Below are 12,903 nucleotides of genomic sequence, written 5' to 3' on the forward strand. Positions count from 1 at the left end.
GGTGGTCCAGTGGTTTGGGTCCGTATTTCCAAGGCAAGTGATGTGGGTTTGATCCCTGGTGAGGGAACTATGATCTTACATGCTGCAGAGCAATTAAGCCTGTGCACTGCAACTCCTGAGGCCACACGCCACAAATAGAGTCCCTGCACTGCAGTGAAAGATCTCGCATGATGCAACGGGGATCCCATGTGCTGCAACTGAGACCTGATGCAGACAAATAAATAAATATTTTTAAAAATTAAAAAAAAATTAAGTTCTTGGTGAAAATGAAAAATGTCTTAAAAAAAGCAAAAACTGAGATCCAACACTTGGACAATCCTTCTTAGTTGAACCACTATTCTTAATTAAGAGATGCCTTTGATGGTGCATACTTCCTTTAACTAGGAAAAAAGTTCATATATGAGATTTAAAAAGGACATAAACAGGTAAACTCTTATAATGCTGATGACTATTCAAATGGATATAAACTGCTAAACTATTCTCAAAAAAAAAAATCATATGCCTCAAAAATATGTAGAAATTTGAACCTACAATTCATCCTAAGAAAACAACCAGTTGGGTACCCAAAAAAGACTGTAAAGATGTTCACTACAGCCTTTTTTATAACACCGAGAACTTGGAAATTTTTTCTGTTTCAGTTTTGTTTTTCTTTACATGTTTTTCAACAGAAGGTCACATACAGGTGAAATAAAGGAGCTCGCTTTGACTGTCATGGAATTAACATACACAGTTTGACTATCTGTACTCAGCTCCAAAGATCCACAGCACGTTATAAAATGTGTGACTTTGTTGTTGCCCAAGTGTGAACAGTACCCACGTGACCGATGGCAAGAAGAGGCTTCCTGGCTAGCCAGCAGGGCTGGTCAATCATCCAGCTTCCACATCTGAACTCAGCTTTGGTGTCCCTGGGTGAACTCCAAAGTTGACTGACAGTGTCTGCCAGAGAGGACTGGGAAACTGAGCCCTGCACAGCGGTTCCAAAACACTCTGCTCAGAAAGGTACTCAGACAGACTGGGATAGCCTGAAAAGGCTGAGGCTGACAGGTAATGGTCTGTTCATGTCTGTGTGATACCCAATGTGATACAACCACATGTGGGCTTAACTCCAGGGCTGATGAGGCCCTTGGCAACAAAAGAACAGTTATGGTTTCAAACATCTTCCTAACTTGGAGAAGTTAATTTATTTTGGAATGTGACCCACCTCTTTGCCATTAGCCTGTCCACATTTCCCTCTACCTCCTTGTTGTTTAGATAAGCAACTATCTGATGTACTCAAACAGTATCAGTGTCTCATCTTTCTAACAACCACACCTACTACTCACCTTTCTCACTAAGGCAGTCATGCAGTGCTCTACTCTCCTGGAGTAAACATGGTAACACGCAATGCTTTTCAAAGTGTGGTTTGGAATCTTTGGGGCACCATGAAGCTCTCTGGTGGGAGGAATGCAGAGGGCTACAGCTTAGTACACCCCTGCAGTAGTGCCTTCTGTCACTCTGGAGAGCTGTCCGGGCTGGAGAATATCAAATGCCTGCCTCTGGAAGCACATCCCCAGGGCGACAACGGCCCGCATCAAGACCAGAGTCTCTTCGTTATAGTACCTCGGGTAAGATGAATTGCTCCACAGGCTTGTACCACAGCTTGTTCACCTGCACACCGCAGCTCGGAGGACTGAAGCGAGCAATGAAGAGGGCCTCCTACAGGTTGGGTGGGGAAAAGACAACAAGAAATACTTGATGTCAGATGCAGCAAGCTGACATTCTAAATTCTCAGTGGCCCCAACCATGGCTACTAACATTGTTCTACTGTGGTTTAGGCATCATTTGGGCTTTCCAGGGCAATCATGGTTATTAAGTAAAGCTATGTAAGATCACCAAGGCTGTTGTGAAGTTCTAAAACATTAAATATAATCCACATAACCTTAAAATAATAAAAAAGATACCCTGAAATGAGGAGCATTAAGGTTAAGCCAACTTAATAAACTTAACCCCAAAAGGTTAGAAATAAACTGAAAGATCATAGACTTCTACATAGAATAAAGGTACTCACGAATCACCCTTCAAAAAGAACCTTTAGAAGAACAAACAGAAACAAAAATGGGAACATTAAAAAAAGACTGATTCTCATTATGTCTATTGTTTTCTTTGGGTCCTTCCTTTTTGTTTTAGGCAAGAACATTTCCTTATTCTCATAGTTATTCTTAGGTACCAATTTGCTACAGGAGATGCTTCTGTTAAAGCTATCAAGATCATGCAGAAGTTCAGAATGAAGGGAGTTTAAATGAATTAAGTGTATTTCTTTCATAACATCAGTCTTTGGCAATGCAGTGGTAACACTTCATACGCCGTGAGTACCTGTGAACCCACTGCAATCCACCTGAGATCAGACCTTCCTTGAGGACAAAGAGTAAAAAATATGGCAACTAAAAATTAAATCAACATGATAAAAATATTGTACATCTGAATCAAACTACTTGAGTGACAACTCAAAAAGACACAGGGGCTTCCCTGGTGGTTCAGTAGCTAAGACTCCATGCTCCCAGTGCAGGGGGCTCAGGTTTGATCCCTGGTCAGGGAACTAGATCCCACGGATGGCAACTAAGACCCGGTGCAGCCAAATAGATAGGTAAAGAAGTAGAAGAAGCTTAAAAAAAAAAAGCCCACTACATATACTAAGACAATTAATCATGAAAAAAATTCAAGATTGATCCTAATTTCTAGGTAAAGCTGATAGTGGAATTCAGAGTACTGCTACTGCAGTTACCTATTTAAGCTTCAGTATCAATGCAACCTTTAACCACAATAATATATGAACTCCTTTACTTAAGTAATAAAGCTCTTTTCACTAGAATCATAATGGCTGGAATCGTCACTAAGATTTGCTCCCTCTCTTATATTTATGTCATTAAGCACATTTACAAACTAAACAAGTTCTTTAGAGGATAAAGAACAAACAAAAAATTTAATATTAAACTGATCTGTTTGTTTATTGGTGACTCTGACATTGTATCTGTTAGTAATAATCAACCTTAACACAAAAACATTTTTTTAAACATGCCTAAAAAAACTGCACAGGGGTCTGCTTCCAGTGACAATAAGCCAAGTCTCCTATAGATAACAATTACGAATAGTAGACAAAACATTAAAAAAAAAAGATTTGAAAACACTGGAACATACACAAAGGAAACACACTGGAGGAAAAGCAATACCCAGAAGGTGAGAAAGTCACTGGATCTGCTCCCCCGCCCCCCGCCTTTTTTAATGGCTCTTTGTCTGAGGCATACCTCAGGGGGCAACTAAAATTCTGAAATAAGAACTGCAGTCTTTTCTGGTTGCAAATCAGAAGACAGAGTGGAGGCAAACACATTGGCTAACAAGTGAGGAAGAAAAACCCAGAAAGGAAAGGGTCACAGAGTTCTCAATCCTTCTTTTGAACTCTGTCCTAATCTGCGGCTGACTCAGGAAATACACATTTGAAGCAGAATCCAAGCAGCCCATCTAAGTCCAAGAGAACAGACTGGAGACGTCAGCTGCTGCTCACCGCAAGGGAGACAGGGTTCAGAGTCTATGCCCAGCAATTTAACTGACGGCTAGAAGAAACAAACAAAACCAATTCTCCTCAAAGAATATAATAGGATCCACAATCCTACAATGAATTATTCACAATATCTAGGATACAATCCAAAGTTACTCGATGTAAGATAAAACAGGAAAATGTTACTGTATGCAAGAGACCAGATGATAATCAACAAAGACAGGCCAAGATGACTCAAATCTAGTATAGCAGACAGGATTTTAAAGCTGTCATTATAATCAAGGTCAAAGTCACAGAGAAAATATGCTCAAAATGAATTTAGAAAAACAGGAAACTTAGAAAAACGGGATATTTTAGAGAAAAAGAAACTACATGTAACTGAAATCCCAGAAGGAATGGACAGAAATGGGGCTGGGAAAAAATCTTCTTTAGGAAAAATAGCTAAAAGTTCCCTAAATTTGTTAAAAGACATAAATTTACAGGTTGAAGAAACTTGACAAACCCCTGAGCAGAGCACATGAAGAAAAACCACACAAAGATATAACACAGCCAAATGGCATAAAGCGAAGTATTTACAAAGAGAAAGTCAGACGACTTTTTCCCCTAATACACATTTAGCTGTTTAGAGCAAAAATTATAATACTGTGTTGTGGGATTTATAGCATACATGCATATAAGGCATATGACAATTAGAACAAAAAAGATGGGGAACAGTAAATGGAATTATATAGTTGCAAGGTTCTTATATTTTACACGAAGCGGTACAATGCTAAAGAAGACTGAAAAAGTTCAGGACATACATTCTAATTCTTATGTCAACCAGACTGACACAAAATAATACAAAGAGCTGAAGCTAAAAGGAAAATAGAAATATTAAAATGGAATTCTAAAAAATACTCAACCCAAAAGAGGTAGAAAAGGAAGAAAAGAGAAACAAAAAACACAGGATAAACAGAAAATAAGCAGAAAGAAAAACTGAAATCCAACCACTTTAGTAATTGCCTTAAGTGTAGATGGAATAAATACCCCTTGTAAATAGCAGGGATTCTCAGACTGGATAAAAAGGAATACCCAACTATATGTTGCCCATAGGAAACACAATTTCCAGCCATATATAAAAAGAATTAATACATCATGATCAAGAAGAATAGCAAGTTGTTTTAATACTCCAAAGTTAATAAATGTAACTCAACCACAATAAAAGAATAAAGAGGAAAAACCGTGGAAGCATTCCTGTTGCCCATCAACAGAACAGATAAATACCATGTATTGTTGGAATACAACTTAGCAATTAAAAGAAGGAAAAGGGAAACTCTGCTGATACATACAATAACATGGATGAGTTTCAAAAACATCATGTTGAGTGAAAGAAGCCTTACTCCAAAGAGTGCTTAGTATATGCTTCTATTTATAAATGAACTCCTACCATAGGCAACACTAGCCTACGGTTAAAAAAAAAAAAGAGAGAACAGTGATTGCTTCTAGGGAATGGGGTAGGGTGACAGGAGCCTGGATTACACAGGTTTATGTAGTTTATGCACATTACACTCTGTGATTTTTTTAAACCATAAACAAATATTAAAATCTAGTTAATGACAAGCACACTGAAGTGTTTAGGGCTGAAATATTACTGATGACTCGGAGTTAATCTAAAACATTTTTTTTGGCTGTGCTGTGCAGTGTGTGGGATCTTAGTTACCGGATCAGGGATGAAACCTGTGTGCCCTGCATTGGATGTGCACAGTCTTAACTAGACCACCACTTTTTAGGAAAGTCCCTAAAATATATGTATTTTTTAAAAAGATAGATTGATGAACGACTATAGATGTCATAAAGCAAATACAGCAAAATGTTAACTACTGTAGAATTTACTTGGTGGCTATATGGCACTCACTGTATAATTCTTTTAAGATTTCTACAGCTTAGAGTCCAGGGACAGATCTTTTCAAATACAACGCCTTGCTACACTCCTTCAGACAAACTCTGAACAAATTTGAGGAAACAAATGGGTTTCATCAGCTGTTTTAAACTTTTATTTCCTCTATGCTCTTATTACAAAAAAGATCTGATGTATCTGTTAGCCTGTGTTATGGTGATAGACTTTTAGAGTTGGAAGGAAGAGGCAATCATACTTGCTTACACCTATGAGTCCCAAATACTTAATACTCATCAACAGCTTTTTAAATTCCTTAGGCTTTCAGGGATTTTAGGTTGGAAATTTCTAATCTGGTCCAACTCCTCTTTTCCTAGGTGTAACATGTTTATTCATCAGTATTCTCTCCTCGAACCAGCACTATAATACATTACACTACAATGCGTCTAATCATAAGGGAAGACAGGTGGAAGTCTCCCAACCTAAGCACTGCCAAAAGGAAAAAGCTGATGATTCTGAAAAACAAAAATGGGGAAAATCGTGTATGAAGCAGTGCATACCTCCTGTTCTGCCTGATAAAGCTTGACAGTGATGTTCCTCTGGAAACCCACATCACCGGCGTCGTAAAACACCCCAAGACTCCTAATAACGATCGGATAGAGAACCCGGAAGCTCACACTGACAACTCGGTCCTCAGAGAGCCCTGATGAAGTGTCTTCTGAAAGACTGAATGCTTCAATCTCCTGATTCAGAACTAAGGAAGTGATAATGAGAAAAGGAGTTTTACACAAACACAATCTTTTATTTTACTAATATGAAGTGCACTTGATAGCAAAATCTAGATTTGTTATACAATTCTTTCACAAATGGCAATACATTTTTAAAGTGCTTCAGAAATACAGCTGCTTTCAGAAAAAGAAAAACTTATCTTTTAAGAACAAAATTTTCGGCCACATCTTAGCAAAATAATTATTAGAGAGGTACTTTAATAAACTTTTGCATATGCATATGTGCCTCTGTATGTAGACACACTATAGGGGAATATTAAAGACATCTATTAGGAAAGGTTGGATAAATGGGGATATTAAAAACAGTACTAACTGCAGTCATAAATAAGGAGTACATTTAGTCTTGCTCTGCAAATTCCAAAAATCCTACTGCACATTGAGCAATTTTTGTGATGTCAGGCAGTTATCACTGTACAAAAGTAACTGAAATCAATTCAAATAGCACTGAAAAACTCTAGCCATATAGTATTGACAAAGATAAACACAATAAACACAGCATTTCTGACCACCTACTATGTGCCACATACCATCAGGTTTAATCTTTACAACTACCCTATGTGGTTGTGGCATTATCTCCAGTTTACAGATTCAGAAAATGAGCTCCAGAGATGTATTTGATTAAGGTCACAGAAAGTGACAGAGCAGAAATCAAACCCATATCTACTGACTTCAGATTCAGTGCTCTTTCTATTTCCCCAGTGTCTAATGAATGATAAAAGCAGGCCTTTTGGGATAACTTTCTCAGCTACCATAAATGAATCAGGATAGACTACATGAAACAGTTAATATGGCTGAAAATATCAATGTCAGCTTGAGAAATAATCTAAAAACTTATTTTAAAAAATTATTCTACATTCTTTGTATGTTTTAGAGCTATGACTTTCCAACTCTGCAGGTCACACAGTCCCTGATGCAGGTCCCGTTAGTTAAAAACATTTGCACACATACTCATATTTATAAAATATACACGTATTGTCAATGTATTCAATATTAATTAAGGTTACATGTTATTTTCAGATAAGCAGAAATTCTGTTTCCTTCCCACACTCCAGAGGATCCTTTGGATCCCTACCTTAGAGTTCCAGCGTGCTATTTTACGCTTAGTAGCTGCTCAATAAAATATGACTAAATCCAATTGTTGGCTTCTACACACTTACAAACATGAGCAGGTGGGAAAAAAGGAAGATACAGATTTTGTCATGGGTTGGGGCAAGCACTGGCCAGAGTGTCTAGACTCCAAATATACTGGACAATAACAAAAACTTTTCTCTTTAATATTTTCAGTAAATAGGATATCCAAAGTGAAGCACGTCTATTAAAGATTATAACATATATTTATAAAATATACACATATTGTCAGTCAAGACATTCAATATTAATAAAGATTACATTCTATTTTCAGATACACAGAAATTCTGTTTTCTTCCCACACTTACCCAAATGATCCACTAGAGTGTGGGAAGAAAATAGAATTTCTGTGTCAAAATAAAATGTAATCTTAATACTGCATATACTGACAATATGTATATATTTTATAAATGAGAATATTTAAATAAAATTATAACCATCTAGAAAAATTATTTTCTATCTAAAACAAATGTACCTTGAACTTCAAACCACCTGAACACAAGATAGCCTGCTGCTCTGATAATCCTATTAATCAAACTTCTATACATCTAGGGTGTCATGATGATTAATGTTCATGATGACCTTAAGGTACTGAAATAAATCTAAATGCCATTTAAATGCCATCAAAGCGATAAAATTAGATTCTAAAATACTAATTTAGCTATACCTATTTTTATAAATGGGTAACCTAGATATTATATACGTGAAAATTTTCTATTAATGAAAATCTCTACTCCTTTACTATTAATGAATAACAGCACTTCAAATAACAGAAAGTCTGGTTAAAGGTTTCTTTAAATTTGGCTTGGCCTGGATTTGAATTTCAAACATAATCTGTTCTCTTACATCATCAGTAATACAATATTTTATTAGGTTCACCGTCCCTTTGGGACCTCAGTGAAAGTTAAAGGGCCCTCTCCACAGAAAAACACAATTATACATAAAACTTTACTTACAATGTTAACTAAATTCATAGACATCCTAAGTAAGAAACATCTGTTTTACAATACAGATCTGAAAATATGGTCCAATTTATTTAAAAAGCTGATTACAACCCAATTTTATAAAAAGGCGGGTTTTAAAAAAATAACAGTATTAAACACTGAACATATCCCAGAACTAAATACTTCATGTGTATCAACTTATTTCACCCTCATGTCAGTCCTGATGGGGTAAGTATAATACTTTTAGCTCCAGTTTACAGATCACGACATTGAGGTTGCAAGTGGTAAATAACTGTTTGAAGGTCATACAGCTAGGAAATGGCACAGCCTAGATTTAAAGCCAGGAAGCCTGACTCCAGAGCCCTTACTCCTAACCATTACTCTGCTGCTACCTACACAGGCAAGGTGCACATAATTATACACATGTGACAATCTTAAAACACCTGAAGTCATAATCAGTAGATTCAAGATGTGGGGAAATTTAATCTCCCTCAGAACCAGAGCTGAACATAATAGGAAATGCTAATAAATAAAGGTATAAAGTTATCACCTTCCTAAAATTGTTTCCCTGGCAACACAGAGAACCTAACTAGGGCCACCTGTCTTTAATCTCATCAGAGCTCCCACAAATTTTTAACTGTAAGGAATAAAAAAATATTATTGTGTTTTCATTTTTTTTTAACTATTTGTTTCTTTTGTAGCTTAGGCAATAGTTCTTAGAGAAAGATGATTCATAAGATCTGTATCAAGGCTATTACAAATCAACAGGCTGGTGAAATCAACAGTTTTCTGTAAGTTTAAACTTTACTAACTCAGGATTTATCTACACACAAGGAATTTCCAGATGCGTGGGAACCATACTGAAAAATAAACTCTCCTGGATCCTAAAATCATACATATAAGGAACCTTCACAGACACGCAAAGTGGTTAGCCTGTCAAAAAGGATGAAAGATAAATTGCGATGAAAATTTGATTTTAGTCTGCCAAAAATAGACTGCCATACTATTCACCTCAACAACTCTTCCTTAACATCAAATTTGTACAGTAGTTCCCCCCACCCCTTAACTGCAGTTGCGCTTTCCCAAGTTTTCAGTTATTTACATTTAACTATGGTCCAAAAACATTAAATGAAAAATTCCAGAAATAATTCATAAGTTTTAAACTGCAGGCCCTTCTGAGCAGCATAATGAAATTTTGAGCCATCCAGCTTGGTCCTGCCTGGTATGTGACTCACCCCTTTGTCCAGCACATCCCACCCATTAGTCACTCAGCAGTCTTCTGGGTTATCTGATCAACCATCCATGCATTGCAGTGCTTGTGTTCAAGTGACCCTTATTTTATGTAAATAAAATAAAACTCTTGCCCAAGGGCAAGAGTGGTGATGCTGGCAACTCAGATGTGCCAAACAGAAGCCAGAAAGTGCTTCAAGTGAAAAAGTGAAAGCTCTCCACTGAATAAGAGAAGGAAAAAACATCATAGTTGAAGTTGCTGAGATCTACCATAAGAACAACAGTCTATCTGTGAAACTATGAAGGAGGAAAAAGAAATCTGTGTTAAGTTTGCTGTTGCAATTCAAACTGCCAAGGTTATGGCCATGTGTGTGATAAGTGCTTAGTTACATGGAAAAAGCATTAAATTTGTACAGTAAGATAGTATGGTGTTATAACTGTTCTGTTACTACTTACTGTTGTTAATCTCTTACTGTGTCTAATTTATAAATTAAACTGTATCTTAGGTATGGATGAACAGGGAAAAACAGTATACAAAGGATTTGGTTCTGTGCAAGATTTCGGGCATCCATGGGCCGGGGAGAGGTCTTGCAATGTATCAACCGGAGGACCATTGTATGCAGCAATGGTAGGGCTGAGGAAAAGAAGACTTACCTGGATTCGTGATGTTGAGTAGTTTGCAGGAATAAGGATCTTCCCTGTCCTCCACAGGCACAGTGCAGCCATGAGCACCTATTATGAACTTCACAAGGACACTGAGAGATGTGTTGGCATTAACATCAGTTACTGATCTTCACCTCGCACATGCATGTTTCTTCATGCCCATTTCAGAGCTTTTACTTTGAGACAACGAGTATTTATTAGGATTAACTCTAACTTTATTCTTCTGGTCTAGCAAAAGGGGGGAACAGGCAAATCAGAAGTTGCTAACTGCCAAGTGACTGATGTGGAAGCCCTCTACCACAGGACTATATTAGAGCAAGCCTGGCCACCAGCAAATGCTCAGGCCATTTAACTGCAAACTATGATAAAGCCAACTTCTCATGCCCACACCTAAAAACCTGTCTCTATCCGTAAGCTTCTTCACTCCCTTCTATTTCAGAAAGTGTTCCTTTTACTCAAGAGTAGCCTTTCTAGGCCAAGGCAGGGAACATAGGTTCGATCCCTGGTCCAGGAAGATCCCACATGAGTCGCAACAAGCGAAGCCAATGCAATGAGACACCTGTGTATCACAACTAGAAATTAGCTCCTGCTCGCCACAACTAGAGAAAGCCCACATGCAGCAACAAAGACCCAGCACAGCCAAGACGTAAATAAATAAAAATAATAATAGAAAAAGTCGTCTTTCTACCCCAGGAGAGGACTTGCCCTCTCTGAGATCTTGCTTCACTAGCCACCTGTAACCCACGGCTCCTTCCCTACACATAATAAATATAATGAAGTCCTGACATTAATTTTTATCCACCATCCTTCCTTCCCTGTCCCCATCCTTTCTTTCCTTTACAGTGAAGTCCTACAAGGGAACAACTGAAATTGCAGCCTCTGGTTTTCCCTTCTCATTTTATACCACAAAAATTTTAGTTTCAGTACCCACAGAGATGTCTACTACGAATGTAACTAGCGATCTGCTGCTCGATCAACACTCCTTACCCTTCCCTACTTGGCTTTCCTGGGCCTGGACAGTGCAGGTCTCCTTAGAAAGCTCTCCTCCTTTTTCATGTGGCCCTGTTCAGTGGCTCCCAGCTCTTCTAGCCTAGCCTGTCCACTGAGTGGACATCACCCCAGGGCTTTGTCCTTGGATCACTTCTCACTCAACTCACTCTTTTCCCCGGCTCTCTTTGGACATTTTTTTCTGGCCTCATCACACAGCATTTGGGATCTTAATTCCCCGACCAGGGATCAAACCCAAGCTCTCTGCAGTGGAAGCGTAGTCTTAACCACTGGACCACCAGGGAAGTCCCTCCGTGGACAATATTTATTCCTAAGGCTTCAACCAGCCTGGGAGTGATTCCTGAATTACCATCTCTAGTTTGGACCCATCTTCTAAGGAAAAGATTCACAAATTCATCATACATTTTCAGCTAGACGGCCCACAAACAGCTGTGTGCTACAGCCTGCTCCCATTGTGCCATGAGGACCGACTATAAAACTTTCAAGAATTTTGTGAGCTGGTTATTAAGCACAGATTTTATTAAAAATTAAATTATATAAACTTACAATTAAATACATTATATTAAGAACAAATAAAACAAATGCTCAGATTCATCATGTCTTAATTTTTTCACTGTCATCTCTGCTCCTGAGGTTATGTGCATCGACTGTATCTGTGTGGTGGGGATATTACAGTGCTGTGCCACTGCTTCTCTTCCCCAAGTCTGTGTCTAGAGACATACATAGCTTGAAATTGGCCACAGTGGTAATACTTACACCATGGAAACTAGCAAACACTACAAATACAAGTTTGATTTATTATTCTGTTGACTGTCCAGACTTAGAGTGATGGAGAAAATGTTAGTAATGCAGATTAAACTTAAAACTTGTGGATACACCTATAACTGATTCACTTTGCTGTATAGCAGAAAGTAATACAACACTGTAAATCAACTATACTCCCAATAAGATTCAGTTCAGTTCAGTCGCTCAGTCGTGTCCAACTCTTTACAACCCCATGGACTAAAGCACGCCAGGCTTCCTTGTCCATCACCAACTCCTGGAGCTTGCTCAAACTCATGGCCATCGAGTCAGTGATGTCACCCAACCATCTCATCCTCCAAGATAAAATAAAAAGCCTTAAAACACACACACACACAAAACCTGTGGCCATTCCACAGTGAATAGTACAAAAAATTGAGGAAATACTCTTCCATTGTTCAAAACCTAAGATCTGATTCAGCAAAGCGGTCACTTACTTCATTGACTCAGAGTTCTGTCACATACCATAGTTGTCATTTTAGTTTTACACTTTAAATAGTCATGTCAGAATTATACTCTTGTCAGCTGCAGCAACAAGCTGGTTATAGATACAAAAGTCTGGCAAATGATGAGAACACTCTGAGAATCAACTGGCTATACGAAGTCAGAGACTTTTATAAACAGTTTCTGTCAATTATATGCTACACAGCCTTTGTATCAATAAAATCTCTAGTAAACATATACATACAAATAAGCATGCTTTTCTTTAGATAGCCAGTGGATAAACATTTAACAGCACACCCCTGACTGCAGGTACCTCAAATTCAACAAATCTACAACTGAGCTCCTTTCTTATGAAACCTGCTCTTCTCATCTAGTACTTTTTGTCTCGATGGATGATTTCATTATTCTCCAAGTTAGAAAGCTAGCAATTATCCTAGCATTCTCTTTCTCTTCCTACATTCAATGGCCTTATTTTCTTAAAAAGTCACCACT

General features: G+C 37.9%; 1 protein-coding gene across 6 annotated transcripts in view; it reads right to left on the reverse strand.

Moving 5' to 3' along the window:
- Positions 1-12,903, reverse strand: part of B3GALNT2 (beta-1,3-N-acetylgalactosaminyltransferase 2) — a 57,433-nt gene that overhangs the window by 27,021 nt on the left and 17,509 nt on the right. For all 6 annotated transcript variants that reach the window (XR_014076854.1, XR_014076856.1, XR_014076855.1 and 3 more), the window contains exons 3-5: positions 10,150-10,250; positions 5,966-6,159; positions 1,600-1,695 (exon numbers count right to left, since the gene is read on the reverse strand). Coding sequence is in view for 3 of the 6 variants with exons in the window: in XM_081570441.1 (XP_081426567.1) it covers positions 1,600-1,695; positions 5,966-6,159; positions 10,150-10,250 (391 nt within the window). In the remaining 3 variants the exon portion in view is untranslated. The remainder of the gene's footprint in view (positions 1-1,599; positions 1,696-5,965; positions 6,160-10,149; positions 10,251-12,903) is intronic.

Source organism: Giraffa tippelskirchi, chromosome 2, assembly GCF_054371585.1.
Source record: "Giraffa tippelskirchi isolate mGirTip1 chromosome 2, T2T-mGirTip1v1.2.pri, whole genome shotgun sequence".
Taxonomy (NCBI): domain Eukaryota; kingdom Metazoa; phylum Chordata; class Mammalia; order Artiodactyla; family Giraffidae; genus Giraffa; species Giraffa tippelskirchi.